The sequence below is a fragment of the Gracilinanus agilis genome, chromosome 5 (genome assembly GCF_016433145.1).
Source record: "Gracilinanus agilis isolate LMUSP501 chromosome 5, AgileGrace, whole genome shotgun sequence".
Classification (NCBI taxonomy): domain Eukaryota; kingdom Metazoa; phylum Chordata; class Mammalia; order Didelphimorphia; family Didelphidae; genus Gracilinanus; species Gracilinanus agilis.
Genome location: NC_058134.1, coordinates 205,893,991 through 205,914,435, shown reverse-complemented (window position 1 = coordinate 205,914,435; position 20,445 = coordinate 205,893,991). Strand labels below are relative to the sequence as shown.

At 39.8% G+C, this 20,445-nt stretch overlaps 1 protein-coding gene across 1 annotated transcript in view; it reads right to left on the bottom strand.

Moving 5' to 3' along the window:
- Positions 1–17,234, bottom strand: part of B4GALNT3 (beta-1,4-N-acetyl-galactosaminyltransferase 3) — a 146,792-nt gene extending 129,558 nt beyond the window's left edge. The window contains exon 1 of the mRNA XM_044677770.1: positions 17,066–17,234. Within this exon, the coding sequence (XP_044533705.1) occupies positions 17,066–17,234 (169 nt within the window). The remainder of the gene's footprint in view (positions 1–17,065) is intronic.
- Positions 17,235–20,445: the final 3,211 nt, after the last annotated feature.

The following is a 20,445-nucleotide window of genomic DNA, read 5'->3' as shown; positions in this document are numbered from 1 at the left end:
GGAAGGAAGGAAGGAAGGAAGGAAGGAAGGAAGGAAGGAAGGAAGGAAGGAAGGAAGGAAGGAAGGAAGGAAGGAAGGAAGGAAGGAAGGAAGAAAAAAGAAACTTGGTTTCTTCCCCTCTAAAATGGGGGTGCAACTATTGGGAAGACCTACCTGGAAGAGCTAACAAGGAAAGTACTTTTGTAAGTCTTAAAGTACTTCATAAACATGAGGTATTGTCATTTCTAATTTTTTCCCCTTCCTTTTTTTCCTCTATCCTTTTCTTTTCCTAAATGCCATTCCTAAAGCTCCCTTTTCCAGGTCTTGATGCTCTCTTTACTCTACGTGTGAAGCAAATAGTCCTCTGAACTTTGGTGCTCCTAGGATTTGGCAACCTGTGGATTCCTCCAGGAGTCACTTCATTTCCATGGGTTTCAGTTTCCTTGTCTGTAAAATGAGAGAGGTGGCCTAAATAAATGGTGGCTACAGTCTCTTCCAGCTTGGATATTCTAAGATTTTACAACTCAAACTGGCAGAAAGGGGCACAATTATCAGGGGGTTGTGCCTTCTACCCTGCCATATAGTACTTGCTTAGATACCAGGGATGGAAATTACTTCTTAGGAAAGCTTACCAATAGATCATTCATTCAAACCTGAAAAACTCCTTGTTAACCTGATCCAGTCCTCGTTTTTTTTTTCAAATTTACTAATAATTGTGTAGGTCAAAATAGGGAACCCAAGTGAATAACTGTCCTAATGAAGACTTCATCAACCCCAGGGCCAGAGGAAAGAGGCTTGTGGAAGGAATACTTCAGGCTTATTCAACTGGTTTGGGAAATAAACAATGAGGAACACGCTCTAAAAGATTTTCAGGGCTTTTTCTTTCCAAGACCAAACTCCTGTCCTGTTCTATGAAATTTAGCAGTGGAGAGTTTGTTTCCTTCAAGGTCTTAAGCTTGGAAAAATTACAGCAGTGACTTAAGGGTTTCCCTTTAGACACAGGAGGTGATACATCAGAATGGCCAAAAGCTGTCATGACTCTCCTAGAAAATGGATCTCCTTCCTAAAGGAGAGCATCCTAGCCCAATCCCATTAAACACCAAAGCTTTGTAAAGCAGACCACAAGTTCAAGGCATGTTCAGGATAATCATAATAATATGATATTCTTATCACATTTTAAAGTTCACAAAGTCACTTACATTAACAAAATAGGGGGAAAAAAAGTAGATCAAAGAAGTGGGCGTGCAACTAAAAAAATAGAAAAGAACAAATTAAAAATCCCCAAATAAAGAATGAACTGGAAATCCTAAAAAAAAATCAAAGAAGAAATGAATAAAATTGAAAATAAGAGAATCATGAAGCTAATAAAAAAGACTAGGAGTTGGTTTTATGAAAGAAAAAAATAAAGTACACAAAGCGTTTGGCATACATTGTCTCCTTTGAACTTCACGATAATCCTGTGAGGATTAAATATTACTCCCATTTTACAGATGGAAAAAATTAGCCTATTTGCAGGTGGTCACACAACTAAGTATGGGCATTTGATTCCAGGTCTTTTTAACTCTAAATCCAAAATTCTTGTATGCCAGATTGGGATCAGGGATTTGAATTCTTTGACTAGAGACAGTGAGCCCCTATAGTGACAGTGGCAATCAGAGAATAAGCAAATTATGGTTGAAACTTTCAAAGAAAATTAGAATGGAAGCTAAAAATTAAGTTGGGGAGGCAAGAAGGAGTGACATCTAGATCTGAAAAAACTTTCCTGTTGCTTCTGTGTTGCCTTGGACAAATCACATTATTCTTTCTAGGCTTCAGTTTCTTTATCTATAAAATAAGAATTTGAGACTAGACCAATTTTTCAACAGTGGGGGCATAATCTGCAAGGCCATAATCTGTAATCCAAATATGTGCAGACTGCACAAATTTAATAATATGATTGTTAACATCCAGTTTCAGTTATAATGATTAATTAATTGATCCAGGCCTATTGCTGTGACATCTGGTGGTAACCAGACTGCAGCTACTGACTTGCTAGTTCATGGATGTTAACTAGTTAGATAGAAAATCTTACTAAACATCTCAGGCAGCTTGGACAATGCTGGCTGCATCAGGCCTTTGAGTACCATGTTAAATGCCTACAGAATAGAATTCTATGCTGTATAAATTATTTAACTAACTTGATTAGATCTAAGAAGTATAGGAAAAGACTATGTTATCTTGGGAAAGTCATTTAAACTCTCTTGGCCTCAGTTTCCTTATCTTACATATGATAGATTTGAACCTAGATGACCTCCAAAGTTTGACTCTAAATTATATGACTGAGATTTCTTTGTGTCTGATTTAGATTTCAGAAATAAGAAAGAACTGGAGAATCCTTTGAAAATGTAGAGATTCATAAGGGACTTCCTACTCCCTTTATTTATTCCTATTCTCTTTAATTATTATGTCTCATATCTGAAAATTTGAAGCCCAAAATGGTATATCACCACTTACAGTCTAAGAAAAAAGTAGACTTCAGGTCAAAACCCTACAATAGTCCATAAAAAACAGCAGGCTATATCTGCCCTGAGTTTATAACTCCCAAATTTTAGAAGATAGATATAGATATAGATATAGATAAAGATATAGATATAGATATAGATATAGATATAGATATAGATATAGATATAGATATAGATAGATAGATAGATATTCCAGCAATTCATCTCAATCTTCATCATGCTATTCAATCTACTGCAACATTCTCTAGAGATTAGACCACTGAAACTGCAGATGGCACGCTTTGGGTAACTTAATCCAGTTAGAATTAAAACAAGCAATTCTGATTGCTTATTCAGTAAATACAAACCCACATAGTGTACTATATCTAGCTAACTTCAAATGAATAGAACATGTTTAAAAGTATTTACCTGGCTATCCACTGTTCCACATTTTGTGTACCTTTCTTCCTCCACGTACTCAACAGCACTCTCTACTTCTTCCACTGGGACCAATTATCTAATAAATGCTCCCACTATTTCTGGCTAAAAATTAAGCTAAAAATTAAGTTGGGGAGGCAAAGGAGTGACATCTAGATCTGGAAAAACTTTCTTGTTGCTTCTGTGTTGCCTTGGACAAGTCACATTATTTTTTCTAGGCTTCAGTTTCTTTATAAAATAAGGATTTGTGACTAAACCAGTTTTTCAACAGTGGAGGCATAATTTGTAATCCAAATATGTGTAGACTGCATGAATTTAATATGGGCTATCAACTTTTTGTCATGTATCCCTTTAACAACCTAGTGAAACTTACAGTACTCTTCAGAATAATGTTTTTAAATGCAAAAAAATAAAATACATAGGATCACAAGGAGGAACCGATCATACTAAAATATGCTTGTGAAAAAGGATTTTTTAAAACAAGTTCACGAGCCTCAGGTTAAGAACTCATGTAATAGATTTTCTTTTGGAACCAGATAAGATTGGAAGCCATGAAAGAACAGGTTGCTATAAGATTTTTGGTAAAAGAATCATGTCAAAAACAATAAAAGCAGATCTTCTGAAGAAGAGGCAAGCAGATTCTATGAAACATTTGTTAAGGGTTTATTATGTGCAGGGCACCATAGTAGGCAATGGTGATAAAGAGATCTATCAGAGACCCTTTTCACGAGGGGCTGTGGGGAACAATGTACATAAAAATAATTATTATGCAAGGAAGAACAAGACAAATGTAAAAGGAATCTAAGCAAAGTACTACCAGACATTTCAAGAGCAAGCAATCAATTTCAACCATAGTTCAAAGAAGATTTCGTGGAAGAGGTAAATAATTGAGTTGGACCTTGAATGAAGGGAGATGAGAAAAAAGAGTCTATTCCAGATATGGGGAATAGCTGATCAAAGGCATAAAAACAGGAGAGGGCAGAATGAGAAAGAAGGAAATCTAATCATTCACCAGGCATTTACTAAAAGCTTACTAGTCTCATTTCACTAAAGCATGGAGTATGGGAGAGGAAAGCTTATGAGATAAGTTGAACAGGTAACTTGGTCAGCGAAGTGAATCAATGAAATTAATAAATTAAAATTTATTTATTAAGCATTTTCTATATGTCATTCATTGTGTTAAATGCTAGGCTTACAAAACAGTCCCCGCTCCCAAAAAGCTCACATTCTAATATAATTAGGAGGAATACACTTGTCTTACAGTTTGAGCTGCAAGTCCTATGGAAAGGTCTTTTGGTCCTTAAGGAATCTACCCTTGTTCCCCATCACTCTCCCACAGAGCCTCCATCCTATGCTATACAAACCTCAAAGGGCCTCTCAGAGTCTATGGCATCACAGGTACCAATAAAGTCCATCCTCCCCCCTCCTCCACCACCAGCACCACCACCAACTCTTTGTCCAGTCCACAGATCATCTCATGACTGTGATGGGCCCCTTGGCTCTATAATCAGAGGCAGTGACCAGGGAGTGAGAGCCCTACCCCTCATTCCCCATCTTCATTTTGGGTGGGGCAGAGTGAGTAACACAGGTTGAGCAGGTAGAGCTGAATCATGCCTGCATTTCAAATCTCCTTAAATTTTCTTTACCCCCAAACCCACTGCTCTTCTGAATTTTCCTCTTGCTGTCTAGGGCACCACTCTCCTTCCAGTCACCCAGATTCACAATCTCGAACATCATCAGCCCCTCATAAACCCCTCTTATAATCCACAAACAACAATAATAACAACAACTCCACAAATCCAATCAGTTACCAAACCTTGCTCCTTCTACCACCACAATATTTCTTCCATCTCCGTCTCCCTTTCTTTCTGCCACAGTCTACCACCCTACTTCTGGCTATAATCACTTCTCACCTGGTCTGATGCAATAATCTAATTACTCTCCATGCCTAAAGGCTCTCTTGAATCTGATTCATCTTACACAGAGCTGCCATTATTCAATAAACACTGTGGCTCCCTGTTGACTCTTAAATCTCCTTTCATCTTCTTCTTTAAATTTCTACTTTGGGTTATATACATAATCATCAGTATAGTACTGTACGTACCCATGTAAATTACAAATAGGTAAATATACATATTGAGAGTACATGCTTAAATTTTTTTAGTGTTAATGGTGCATGACTTTAAAAAAAAAGTTTATTGCTTGTCAGCACCAGGAGGAGGGAAGGAAGGATGGAATTATGTTTGATCATATAATTTGGGAAAATTTATATGGAAATTTGTTATAACATGTAATTGCTAATAAATAGATAAATAATTTTTTGGAAAATAAATAAATAGGGGGCAGCTGAGTGGCTCAGTGGATTGAGAGTCAGCCTAGAGACAGGAGGTCCTAGGTTCAAATCTGACCTCAGATACTTCCTAGAAGCTGTGTGACCGTGGGCAAGTCACTTAACCCCCATTGACTAGCCCTTCCCAGTCTTCTGCCTTGGAACCAGTACACAGTATTGACTCTAAGATGGAAGATAAGGATTTGAAAATAAAATTAATAAATAAACAAAAGTTTAGGGACCATTGGATTAGAAGTGCAGAATGAGACACATTTTCAGAAATAAGCAACATGTTGATTTTGTTTTGCTTGACTATATTTATTTGTCATAAGGAAAGGTTTTTTAATGCATTTGTTTATTTAAATATTTTAATATAATTTTTATTTTATTTTTTAAAATATTTTCCCATTTTCATGACTCATGTTCTCTTCCTCCCCTCTTCCGTCCCCCTTCCCAAATCTAATTTCACTGGGTTATACATATCACTCAAAACCCATTTCTATATTATTCATTTTTGTAATAGAGTCATCATTTTAAAATAAGGAAAGGTTTTTATTTTCTGGAGGTGGGCTGAATGAATGCTTGATCATTGGAATACACAGGAAATAAAGAAGTTTAAAAGTATCAATAAAACAATAAAAATGCACAAGAAGCAAAGGAAGTTCAGAAAGTAATACTAACAGGGCAATGTTGTAACTACTTTATAACATTAATATTCACTTTTTTAAAAGCAATCTGTACAGTTCATTGAGTCATATTTTTAAAAAGCACTTTTGTTTTCCTTTATATATTGAAATACTTGTTGATGATTATGTTCATAATAAAAGGAACAAAAATTAAGTTAGTTGGTACCTGATGATGATGGACCTTGAATGTCAAGACTGTGTAATTGCTTACTGTAAAGTTGAAAAGACCTTGTACCCCTTTAAACTACATTACCCAAACTCCCTTTCACCATATCCATAATTCCTTAAGCCTTTTCCTATTGGTCATTGGTTTTCGCGGGCTGTTTTGATATGGATGGTTTGAGCATGGTGACAGGGCTTTTTGGAGAGGAGGAGGCGTGGTAAAAGGGTAAGTTGAGGAATCCTTAACTTTGCTCCCTATGCTTCTTTCAGATAGTCATGAGATAAAGGAGTCTCCCACTTTTGAAATCCCAACAGATATACCTGAGTCTCTCTGAACCACATCACCTTCTGATGTTAGCCTACTTAAATCAGCTGTCCTGTCCAAATTAAAAACAAAATCTAGCCCACCTCCTTCCATTCCTCAGTATCCTCTCTCAAAGGAGGCAATAGAGAGCATTACCCCAGTGATAAATTCACTAATTGACCAAGGCATCATAATTCCCTGTAAATCTGAATACAACACGCCAATCCTGCCTGTTAAAAAGCCAAAATTGGGGCCCAATGGCAAGCATCTCTATCGATTTGTCCGGGATTTGAGGGCTGTGAACAATCACATCATAAAGAGACACCCTGTAGTTTCCAATATAAATACTATCATTTTTTCTATTCCTAGCACAGCTACATATTTTACAGTAATAGACTTGTGCTCAGCCTTCTTTTCCATTCCTATACATGAGGATTCCAGGCATATCTTTGCTTTCACCTAGAAAGGTTCCCAATGGACATGGGCACATTTGCCCCAAGGGTATGTTGAGAGTCCCACCCTTTGCACAGATTTTGAGCCAAGACACAGATAATATAACATTTAAAAACAGCAAGTGAATTAAACATGTAGATGATTTACTCTTGGCCTTACCGGATGCTGCAACATGTCATGAAGATAGTAAACATCTTCTTTTAGAATTACATAAAAGAGGCCACAAGATCTCAAAAGGAAAGGTTCAGTGGTGTCAAAAGTACAATATTTAGGCTTTATTTTAACTGCTGGGTCCCGTTTAATTTCTCCAAAACGTATTGAAAGCATCCAAAACTTAAGTAATCCTACCACTAAAAAACAATTGAGGGCGATACTTGGAGCAACAGGATTTTGTTGGCAGTGGATCCCTTGCTATGGGGAAATCACTAAGTCCCTTGTAGCGCTCACAAAAAACACAGTCCCTGAACCTCTTAAATTGGAAAAGGAACACTGAACAACTCTTTCAAAATGATTTACTGGACACCCCTTTGGATAATCCGGATTTAATATTATTTACAGATGGTTCTTCTTTTATGAGAGATGGTGTGCGCTATACAGGAGCTGCATTAGTTACAGAATTGGATAATCTATGGTCAGCTTCTTTACCCTCACATGTAAGTGCACAACGTACAGAACTCACAGCCTTAAAACAGGTCAGTATCATTGCACAGAACAAAAGGGTCACAATTTACACAGACTCCCATTATGCATTTGGCATATGTCATGCTGTAGGCATGTTATGGCTTCAAAGGGGATTCTTAACATCAGCTGGAAAATGTATTGCCAATGCATACCTTATCACTGAACTTCTTTCTACCATCCAGCTCCCTGAAGCCATAGCTGTTGTTCACTGCTCTGCACACACAAGTGGCACTGACCCTGTCTCCAGGGGAAATGATCGAGCAGATGCTGCAGCCAAACTAGCAGCCTTAGAAGGACCCGAGTTAATTATGCCACTAACAATTACTGATAATATGGATCTATCCCTTTCCTATAATGACAAGGAATTGGGAAAATGGAAGCAGAGATTTAAAGCAAAACAGATAAATGGAGTATGGGTATCATCTGAAGGTATGCCCCTGCTCCCTAGGGCTTTCTATAACCAAATTTGTCATTCCATCTATAAACATGGTCATTTCGGCACCCAAGGTATTGTAGACTCTGTTAAAAGAGTATGGATAGCACCTGGAATAACTACAATTGCCTCCAAAATATGTACAGCTTGTCCTACCTGCCAGACCTTTAATCAGCACACTTTTCAAGAAAAAGCTTTTGGTGGATGTCCTCTAGCTTACACACCATTTGAACATTTGCAAATTGATTTTATCTCTATGCCAAAAATTGGACACTATAAATTTTGTCTGGTCATAGTTGTTCAACTGACCAGATAGCCTGAAGCATTTCCTACTGCTCAGGCCACAGTGGCTTTTGTTGCCAAAGTACTTTTGAAAGAGATTATTCCTTGTTTTGGCCTGCCAGCACGTATTGACTCTGATAGAGGAACTCACTTTACTGACTCAGTCTTATCACAAATTTATTCATGTTTGGGGATAACTCCTAAATTTCATACACCATATCATCCCCAGAGCTCCAGCCCAGTTGAAAGGATGAATAAAGAACTTAAAACTTTGATTGGCAAATTATGCATGGAGACTCATTTAAAATGGCCTGAAATTCTACCTCTGGCCTTATTTTATCTCAGAAGCAGACCCAGAGGAGATTTACACATCTCACCATTTGAGATGCTTTTTGGACATCCACCTATTCAGACACAACCACTTAGCCCTGCCTATACTTCATTGTTAGGAAGGGATACAACCATTGCCACTTATATCAGACAATTACAAACTAAATTGTGAGAACTCCATGACTCTGGAGCTGCTGTTCAAGCAGGCCCCTTAGACTTCTCACTTCATGATTTGAACCCAGGTGATAGTGTGTACATAAAGAATTTCAAACGTACTGGGTCAACTGAACCTGCTTATAATGGACCATTCTAGGTTCTATTAACAACACCAAAAGCCATTAAAATTGGGGAAAGAGACTCATGGATTCACTGCAGTCATGTGAAACGAGTACCCTCTATTGATAATGAATAATTCTCTGTACTAATTACAATTGCCTATACCTATTATATTTGATTATTGATTGTATTTGACTATTGTGATAAGAATGCTCTATTGCTGGATTTTGCACTATTTTCTTGCACTTTCTTTGATTGATCCTTGTACTTGAATGATATGTATACTACCTCACAGAAAAATATCTGTATTAGTGACCTATATTAACCTGATGTGCCTTTCAAAACACTTTGTGCCTTTTGTCATTCCTTTTGTACTTACTTAAATGTATTATTGCTTTATATGCCTCATTTGCATCCACATCACTTTATCTTCCTCATTTGCACTCACACTGTAGATCTTGGCAAGTTAAGGAAGGAATAAATCTTATTTTTGAAAATGAATCTCTATTCTTTACCTCTGTGATTGTGTAAACTACACATTCTTTTTTTATATTTTTGTTTGTTAGTTTTTCTTCCTACATGTGCAATACAGTATTTGATTTTTTTTCTTTTTTATCAATTTTTTACATTTGAAGCATGTCACCAGCATTAAATAGACTCTTGATTATTTTGATTTTTGCAATAAAAATAAGCTAAGATGTTCATTTGCCTAGCATATAAATTTATACCCAAAAAGCTTTGGACTATAGAAACTTGCCACTAGTTATTTAATTATTATGAGACTTTTACTCGATGACTATGTCTAATCCAAGGAGAATCGGACCAAAAAGGAGCACAGAGTTTTGACCTGCGAAGTGCCAAATGAGCACATAAAAGAAAGAGACCAAACTAATCCTACAGGGATTGATGACATTCTACACAAAGACTTGATCCTGTTTGAGACTCAAGGTTGAAACACTTAGCATATGTTAAGACATAGGACTTCTTTGTACCACACTCGATATCAAGTACTTGACATTGATTGTTCTGGCTCCATTATCTCTGAAAGTGAAGAAAAGGATTGCACCAGGAAATGCTATTTCTCATTTGTCTCGAGATCTAGTCTCCTTTTTTCTATTTCTTTCATGATGTGACAACTTACTGTAGTCCAGGCTGCTAAATTGGGTTAGTGAGTGATTGTTGTTGCAAAGTTTATGGGACATGGATTGCTATAGGGGCCTGCTTTGATTTGTGAATTTTTTCTTTTTCTTTTTTCCTAGAATTTTTTCCTTTCACATTTTTCTTAATATCCTATATTTCCCTCAGAGGTTATTTTTTCCTTTTTATTTTATTTGAACTCTTTGATGTTTTGAGAATTGATTCATATACCTTATGCCTTGACCATGTATTCCTGTGTGATTCCCATGTGTATCCCTGTGTTTTCCTCAGGGGGGAATATAAAGTTGTTCTCCTCTGGGGGGGACTATGGTATTTCTGTGAATTTGGACTTGAATTTGACCCTAATTTAGAACAGAAGACTACCTCCCAGAATCCAGAAGGCTCCATGAAGATGTTTGCAGAGACCACACACTGCACCAGAAGACCCAGAGTGAATTTTGAGACATGGCGAATTTGAACTTTGGGGGGGTTGAATGTATTTATTTTTATGCCAGAGAGGGGACTGCCCCCTAAATGGCTTTTGTCAATGCACCGAACATTGGTTTTATTCTTTCTCCCTTTTATCTCTGAATTATTGTAAACTTTAATTTGATTATGTTTTTATGATCCATTGGGGAGACTGGTCTCCCAAAGGATCACAGGGGGAATATAAAGTTGAAAAGACCTTGTACCCCTTTAAACTACATTACCCAAACTCCCTTTCACCATACCCATAATTCCTTAAGCCTTTTCCTATTGGTTGTTGGTTTTCGCAGGCTGTTTTGATATGAGTGTTTTGGGCATGGTGATGGGGCTCTTTGGAGAGAAGGTGGTGTAGTAAAGGGTGAGTTGGGACTCTTTCCCTGCGCTTTTAATAAATCCTTATAAATATCCTACTTTGGAGGCATTGAATATTAATTTTAAAACTTACATTCCCAAGTAAAGAATAATTAGTGAATGGGCAAGAGCTGTTAAGGTCTGGGCTCTCTCGTAAAAAAAGCCAGGAGGAACAAAGAATCCAGGGAAGTAAGAGAACCAGAAGGGTCTGCCAGCTACCATAATTATGCATGTTAACTGATTAGATTCACCTGTCTCCTCCTAGTCCTTAGGATAAGAGGGAGAGTTTGGTCAGGTCAACCCCAAGTCCTTGATTTCCATGCCACCTCCTCCCCAGCCCAGCTGATGAAATCACAAAAGGGAAGGCAACATAACTTGGTGAATGTCATTCAGTGAGCTCTATACAAATGTTTACACTGCCTCCCCTATAGGAACCATGAAGAACTTCTTCTTGATGGAATTAGAGAACAGTTGGCCAAGGGCAGACTAGGGATAGACTGCACCTGTTGTGGCCATCACAAAAGCAGAACCCATTATCCAGGAAGAGACAACTGAGGACCACATGGGAAGAAAAGGGTATGGAGTCTCCCATAGTGCAACAGGTGTGAGTTGCCTTGACCACACACTAGTTCCCTCTATGTATGTGTATATGCTTGTTCTTCCTAATGATGTTGTAAATTGTGATACTGTCGGAGAGAGTGTCCCAGGATCATGAGAGGCATACTTTGTAGCAGCTGATTCTTACTATGCAGCCTCAATTAAAAACCTCTGCGACTGTTTGCTAGCTAAGTGGAAGGGCAAAGGCTTATAAACTGCAGTTTTAGGGGTTTGGATCCACAGAGTACCTTGAAATTGGGGTAGGAGTCACTCTCTGAGGACCCAACCTGCAACCTGTGAGTTGGGGAGGTATCCCAGGGGTAGCACTACATGTGTGATTCTCTGATCCATCATTACAAAGTAATCATATTCCAATGCACTGTGCTGTTATAAATAATGCCACTCCATGAATAACCTATATCAAATTGCTTGCTTTCTAAAAAATGGGGGTGGGGAGAGAACTTAGAACTCAACATTTTAAAATGTTAAACTTTTTTCATTTAATTTGAAAAATATTTAAAGAGGGAGGAAGGAAGGAAGGAAGAATCCTGTTATGAATATTTTTGTATGAGTAAGTCCTTTTTTCTCTCTCCAACGATATCTTTAAGGTAATCCTGGAAGTTGAATCTTTGGGTTAAAATATATGAGTAATTTTGTAGCCACATTACTTCCCAAAAAGAATATACCAATTCAAGGTCCCTCCTGCAGATACTAGGTGATGCCTGTTTCTCCTCTGCCCCTCCAATAAAGTGATTATCAAAGTCCTTTTAATTTGCATTTCCCTAATTAAATCCTAATAATTCCTTTCCTACCCGACCCTTCCAATACTTAAACATTGCTAAAGCCAACATATGTCTTCTCTTTTCTAGCCTTAAAAAGCCCCAAGTTTGTTTGTTTAGTTTTGTTTTCCAACAAGTGCAGCTACAAGGGCGGAGTATTTTTCACCTCTCGTTTGTAATCCTAAGGGTTTATTATTCTAGTCACCAAGATCTACCCTTCCCAAATACAGCTCTCTTCACTTTCTCTAAGGATCTACTTTCCATATAATGGCAATACTCAGATTTCCAAATCATTAGCCAATCATTCACCCACCATCAATGGATCTGGTACCCCACCACAAACCTAGCCACCCCAAATGTAGCTGTCTACCAAAGGTGTGATATCGAAACACCATCTATCTCCACAATGCACCTCCATCGCAGTGCCCAACTTTTGTCTTTGGGCTCTGCTTCTACAGTGTGACTTCTCTTTTGTGGGCCTCATGAATGTGAGGCTTTGAGAGGCAAAATAGGTAAAGCCTAGAATCACACAGCTTGTAAACAGCAGCAGCAGCACCCCCACCCCCAACCTCTACCATTCCAGTTTCTCTCTCTTACTACCCAGAGGTAAAACTGGATTCTTTATTTTGGTTTCTTGGCTCAGTGTCTCTCTTCCAGAATTACTCTTGGGGATGCCATCTTTTGGTTTTCAACTCCAGAGCCAGATAGCTATTTTTCAAAGATTTCCACAGCCAAGTACAGACCCTGATTGACCTTTTGGAGACTAAGGAACACTTTTCTTCCTGTTTTGGGGTCAGGGAAGGAACATGTGAAAACTTAATCCATTTACACAGTAACTTAAAAGATTTTCAAAAAAAACTTTGTCTCATTTGACATTCATGACAAGTCATTAAGGTAGGGAATATATTATTACTCACATTTTACACATGCAGAGACTGAGGCTCAGAAAAGTTAGGAGACTGACCAGGTTTATAAATCTGTAAGAAGACTTAGAAATCATCTAGTCTAATCAACCCCTTCACTTTACAAACAAGGAAAACAAAGTGTGGGACCCCTGCCTGCTCCACATGGATGCAAATACTAAGGAGAGCCAGTATTCTGGAAAATTCTAAATCCTTTGAGTCTATATCCAGTCTTCTTATCACTATACCTTCTAGTGGCCCCCCTCAGAAGCCAACTCTAACCTTTCTTTTATTTTGTTGTTGTTTTTGCATAGACTAATTTTACTCTAATTGAATAACTTTTCCAGCAATCTCTATGGTTAAGATAGTTTAACTATCTTAACTATTAATTAGTCCAGATTTTGTTGTCATTTCGCTAAACCTCATAGCCGGCAACAAAAACAAACATTCACACACACACACACACACACACACACATACACACACACACACACACACACACACATACACACACAATCCTATCCAATGGACATTTAAGCCCACTATATTAAAGAAAGTATAAGACAGAGTCCCTGCCCTCAAGGAGATTACATCCTACTGAGAGTTATTCATGGAAGTGATCATTTGAAGAGACAGAGCAATAAAACCAGAGAAAGAAGAGAAGAAAGAAGGCACAACTATTATTTAAAGTTTATTTTTACTACCTATGTTAACTTTGAGAAGAAAGTAATATCTGCTTTGTTTTCTTTTTTTTGTATGAAATTTCTTCAAAAATACTCCACTTCTAAAAGTGTCCTTTCCAGGTTTTGTTGCTGTTATCATCAACAAAATACATAGTTGTGTGTAGATATTGTTCTGGTTCTGCTTTCTTGATTGGGCATCATTTAACCTCCCTCAAAGCTTATCTCAACTTCTAAGCTAAGTGCTCAAGCTAGATTTTCCTAGTTGCTAGTGTCCTTTCCCTAACATTTCAAATTGCTATCTTTAACTAGAGATGAATATTATATACCTCCAGTAGAATGTAAGCTCTTTGAAGGCAGAGACTAAATCACCTCTATTTATATCCCCATCACTTGGGATTTGGGGTTTTCACTCCTCACTAGCTTTTGGTTTTCACTTCTGATTATCCTTTACAGAATCATTCTCTATGATGTGCCCACTAACAGAGGACATGCCCTTTTTCTCTTCCCTCAACACTTCTCATTGGTGATGTTATCCACTCCCCTGGATTTAATAATCATCTCTATGGAGATAATTTTTAAATCCTAGTCACTCTCCTGAACTCTAGGCCCATATCATGAACTGCCTAATAGACATTTCAATTTCAAACTCAACACTTCCCAAAATGAACTCATTGTCCTTCCTCCAAAAGTGACCCCTCTTCCAAACTCCCTTATTACTGCCAGAAATGCCATCTTCCTTCCAGCCAGCCAGGTTCACAACTCCAAGATCAGCCTCATTCTCACTCTTCACTCTTCCTCCCCACGTAAAACCAATCCGTTGTCAAATCTTGACATTTCTACCCCTCTAGCATCTCTTGGATGTGCCCCTTTCTCTCTACCCAAGAGTTAAGGCCTTCATGGCTTCTTGCCTAGCTAAAGGCAATTTATTTGTTTTTTGTTTTTTTACCCTAAGCCTTTCCCAACTCCAATCCATCCTCCAAAGCCACCAAAATGTTTTTGTTTTGCCAAACAGGGGAGCCTCTGGTGTTTATTGAGAAAGACAGGACGTGATACAATGAACTCTAGAAGTTCTCTTCTGAGACCAAATATAAACATCTCATTAACATCTTTCAACCTATTTAACATATTAACACCTCCTAAACACATTTTAAGCTGTTCAGAACATGCAGATAATTCCTAAATACTATGCTCTCTCCTGAATTGTAGTCCCATATCATGAACTGCCTAATGGACATTTCAAACTTGATATTCTTTGGTGCTATAGGGATCTCAGACTCAACACTTCCAAAAATGAACTTAACACTGCTCCCTTCCATATTCTTTGTGGTTCATCCATACTAACCTACTCCCCATTTCTCTCAGAACCCTACTCCTCCTTCTCTAATAATTCACACTGGATGTTTCCCGACCCTGAAATTGTCTCCTTCCACACCAAACATTTCTTGGAATCCCTGGTTTCCTTCAAGACTCAGTTCAAGGGTCAATACTAGAAAACCTTTCTTCATTCCCCCAGCTGCTAGTGCCTTCTGCTCAAGAAACTCTTATATTCAATGGGTATATGTATATATTACCTCCTCCAACAGAATATAAATTTCTTGAAGGCAGGGACTGGTTTGCTTTTGCCTTGGTATTCCCAATGCTTATTGCCTTATTGAGGTAGATTTTGACCCATTGCAGAAATTGGTGTGGTAAAGAGAGGCACTGGGACTAAAGTTAGGAAGACCTGAATTAAAATCTGACCTCCAAATAGTTCTAGCTGTGTGACCCTTGGCAAGTCACTTAAACTCTCAACTGCCTTTGTTTCCTCAACAAAATGAGGCTAATATTAGCACATACCTTCCAGGATTGTTATGAGCATCAAATAAAATATTATTTATAAAGGGCTTAATACAGTGCCTGGCACTTAATAAATTGCTTTTTCTTTTTTAAGATCCCTGTATGTTAATCTGATCAACAGGATGGCCAGAATACCAAACAATATGAGGCAAAAAAGTAAGGAGACTCTTTACCAAACTGTAAAAGCAGTTGGGTAATATTAAGTGGGGCAGCAAGATGGAGAGCTGGGCCTGAAGTCAGGAAGGCTCTTCTTCCTGAGTTCGAATCTGACCTCAGATACTTAGTTGCTCCTAGACCTGGGCAAGTCACTAAACCTGTTTGCCTCCATTTCCTCACCTGCAAAATGAGCTGGAGACGGAAATGGCAATGGAGAACCACTCCAGTATCTTTGTCAACTCCAAATGGGGACACTACTGAAAAGGCTAAACTGCCCAGGTAGAAGTAGGAATTGCAATCAGGTTTCCTATTGTCCAGTTCAGAGGAGTCTATGTAGGTGCAAGCCAAGGAGGATGCTGCATCAAATTCCAAAATAGGTTGTAGGGGGAGCCCTAAGGGCAGAGAGACAATACCAGCAGCAGGCATGAGCACCAGGGAGTAAGTAGCAGAGCAATAAAGAGATGGAAAACTTGGAGGTATAGGAGGGGCAAGTTAGGGATGGGAAAGGAATATGTTGTCATAGGATCATACATTTAGGAGGGACTTTGGAGCTCATTTTTTACCCAACTCTCTAGTTTTCTATGAGGAAACAGATCAAGAGAGTTCAAGTGCCTTGGTCAAGGTCTTGTTCAGGAAAATTAGAAAACGTAAATCTAAAAAAAAAAATCACACACACACAGGAAGGCTAATTGAAGTTCAACATAGAAAGGGGCTTGGGCTGAGGCTTGACACTGAAGAATGTCAAGGGAGACGAAGGCAGATGAGCAGTGAAAGTTGGGACAACAAAGTTCGAAACCAAGCAGCGCCAAAGAGGCGAGCTGAAGGCTTCACAGCAACAATCACCAAGCCTTCGCGTGGATCCAGCATCTGGGCTGGCAGGAAAGCCCGTCACCGTGCAAGGACCCAAGACTTTTCCCAGCATCCCTGCAAGGCTGCTGGGGTTGCTTTATCCTCATTCAATAAGCAGCAAGGGACGGAAGCATACCCTGAAAACCACCTGGCTGGCTCAGCAGAGGCAGAGGGTTTGGAAGGGAATCCAGAAGTTCTGGCCCCTTAGCCCCCCACAGACTATTCTCTCCGAGTAAAGTAGGAAAGAAAGGCTGAGCTACCGCCAGGGTGGGGCTAAATACCTGAGGGAAGAAAGCGAGTTGGAAGCTGGATTTGGGCAGGAATTAGCTCTCCCTTTCTCTCCTCGCAGAGGAGAAAGGGTCAGCGCTCCCCTCCTTCCTATTTAGGCGCACACTTTCCCAGCCCGAGACTTCCCCCACACTCCTCACACAGCCCCAAGCCCCTGGAACTACTTACTCCGATACAAGGGGTTCCCGTTGACCTCGTCCGATGCCACCAGCTCCAGATAAAGAGTCCAGAGCCCCACGAACACCAGGGCAAGCGCTAGCAGCAGCCGGAAGCGCCTTCGCAGAAGCTTGACTGGGCGCAACAGGAGCAAGAGCAGCGCGGGCCGGGGGCTCCCCATGGCGCTGCGCCGTAGCTGCAGCCGCCGCCGCCAGCGCGGGCTGTTTCCCACCCAGTCCCAGCCCCCAGGCTGGGCCCAGCGCCCCAGGCGCACGGAGCTCCAGCCCAAAGTCTCAGGACGCCACGGCCGCCTCCCCCGGCAGTTCTCCAGCGGGGCGCCAGCTCACGCTCCCGGCACTAGCCGGGGTACAAAGCGCTCCGGGGCCGGCTCGCCTGGGCCAGGGCCGATTGCCTGGGGCTGGTTCTTTTCCCGGGAGCGGTTTGCCGGCTCCTCCCCCGACTATCCTAAAGCTCAGCTCCTCGGGTCTACCGCTCTACGCACCCTCTCGCCTTCTCCGCCCCTTACTCACAAACACACACACAGAGCTCCTGAAGGACAGCTTCCCAGGTGCTAGCCCTCCTCTCTTCTCCAAACCGCCACCCCTGGTTCCTTCCCTTTCCTCTCTCCCGAGTACCTCCCGCTCTACCTGTCCCGCCCCCTGCCCGCCTCCCTTTCCCCCTTTGGCACCACTCCCTGCCTCTGCCCGAGTTCACAGGTGGGCTCCGCCCCCGAAAAGTTGCTCTGTGATCGGAGGAAAGAAAGAAAGTCACTCTCGGACAACCACTGATGGGAGGACCAGAGAGCTGGATGGAGCAATGATGATGGAGGAGGAGAAAAATTGGGGGTGGGGGAGAGCAGGGGAGGTCAATGAGCAACCACAAAGAAGACTTACACCGTGCCTGGAGGCACAGTTTTGCAGTCAAAGTCTCCTAGCTGGAATCCAATGAGTAGTTTTCCCTTTGGGGTGGAAAGAAGGGACCCAGATGTCGGAGGGTGCTGAAGAGTCCTATAGCTGAAGGAGACCTCATGAGCATCTATTCTAAGCCCCTGCCTTCGGCAAGTTGTGATATTATTAAATTAAAAACAAACAAACAAATATTGCATTTAAGGCTAAGAGATCATAAACAATTTGCCGACTTTTAAAGCTGACAAGTGGTGAAGCAGCTGAGAACCTTATTGCCCAACCTCCTAGCGCACTGGTCTTGTTACTACACCACTCCGCCTTTCTTAGGGAAAAAAATAGTAATAATAAAGTGCTGACCTACAGGGGGTGAGAGAGAGCAGTCTGGGGCACTGGGCAAAAAAAATAGAGGATCAAAACATTTCTGTGCTTTTATATTAAGTGAATAACATACAAATTACCTGCCTGTACTGGGCAGCGAGAATACAAAGAGAGTGCTTGTAATAGCACAAATGAGCACTTGTAATAGTTTCTGGCATCCATCCCTTTGAATTCCCACTGCCACTACCCTAGTCAGGCTCTAGTGGCTCTCCCACTTGACTATTGCAATAGTCTCCTAATTGACCTCCCTCCAGTCTTGCCTCCCTCCATTCCATTCTATCCAATACACAACTGCCAGGTTAGCCTTTCTAAAAACACAGCTTTGCATTGTCACCCTTCCTGAAAAATTCTCAATTTCCTACAAGATACAATCCAAACTCTAAATTACTAATCAAGGGTCTGCAGACTGGCTACTCTATAACTCTTCAAACTTTTCTCCCAGTAGTCTCCTCTGCATAAATTCTTTACTCTAGGAAAACTGATCTACTTCCTGTTCTCTGAATATGCCTTGTGTAGTCCATTCCTTTCTTTACTCAGGAGATTCCGTCCTCTCCTCCTTCTTTCCTTCAAGATCTAGCTCAAGCCTTTTCCTCCATACAATCTAATAGTTAATGATTCTTCTGTACCTCCTGTGAACTCAGTATTTACCTTTTTTCGATCATTTGTAACTCAGCATATGCTACTTTTGTGTTGCCATTTCTCTCTCTAGGTCTATGCCCTCTTTCAGATTATAAATCCCTAAAATATGGGGACTATGTTTTATAGAACCCAGAACCTAAGAAAGTGCCCCACACATAGTATGTGCTCAGTAAATGTTTGTTGATGATAATAATAGGGCTGAGAATTATCCTAGCATTACAGAATCTTGGCGTTAGAAAGGACTGTAAAGGTCATCTAGTAATTCCTCTCTACAACATTCAAGAGAAATAGTTATTCAACCTCATGTAACCACCTCTGCTGTAAAGATGAGTTGGACTCATTTAATGATTAGGAAGTTTTTCTTTATATTGAGCTAAAAAGTCATTCTACAAATTCTACCCATTGTGCATAGTTCTGCTTTAAGATGTCAAGCAAAACATATAATTCTTCTTCCATAAAAATATAGTTTTTCAGTTGTCTTTAAGTCTCCTAGCAGAGAGTCCCTGAGCAGAATTCCTTAGGAAAATGGCTCCATAAAGCACCAAGGTACACTTTTTCAGTTACAAGCCAAGAGCCAAAAGGCTGAGACATCAAGTTGTGCAAATTTAGCCACGTTATAAATGAAATGAGCATTGCTCCTATAGATAGAATCTCTATGATACTGAGAAAGACAGACCTGATTTCAGACTGGCTCATTTCCAGATGGTTATAATAGATAAAAAAAAAATGATATCTCTATATTCCAGTTCTTTTTTTTAAATCCCTTACTTTCCATCTTAGTAACAAGTCTAAGATAGAAGAGCCATAAGGGCTAGACAATTAGTTATGTGACTTGCCCAGGTCACACTGCTAGGAAGTGTCTGAGGCCAAATTTGAACCTAGGACCTCCTGTCTCCAGGCCTGGCTCTCTATCCCTTGTGCTACCTAGCTGATCCTCTATATCCCAATTCTAATACTAGAATTTAACTATCTCTGTTCAGCCAACTGATCAAAACATGTTTTGAGTACCTACTACTATGTTCAAAGTTCAATTGGGAATAATGTTGAGAACACAAATAAGCATATGACATAGTTTCTGTCCTCAAGGTATTTTCAATCTAGTTGAAGGACAAGATGTATATTACATATGATAACTATCAATAAATCTATTGTGTAAACCCGCCAAAGGAATTGTATTGGCAATGAGTTGTATATATCATGTGTTAAATCTTTGCCAGCTAGAGGTTTAAGAAATCTTCTAGATTGTCATCTCCAACTTCAACTAAAGAATAATATGATTCCCTTTCTAGAAAGTTTGTTTTGCAATATCTTTTAGCCTTTTAACTTAATATCTTTTAGCCCTTTAACTTAATAACTAAATACCATGACTTCACCAGCAGAATGAGCCATATGAAGGATCTTTTCAACCCTGGCCTTTGGAATATAATTGCCCCCCTCTCCTTGTCCCATGTCCTTATCCTGTACCCAAGG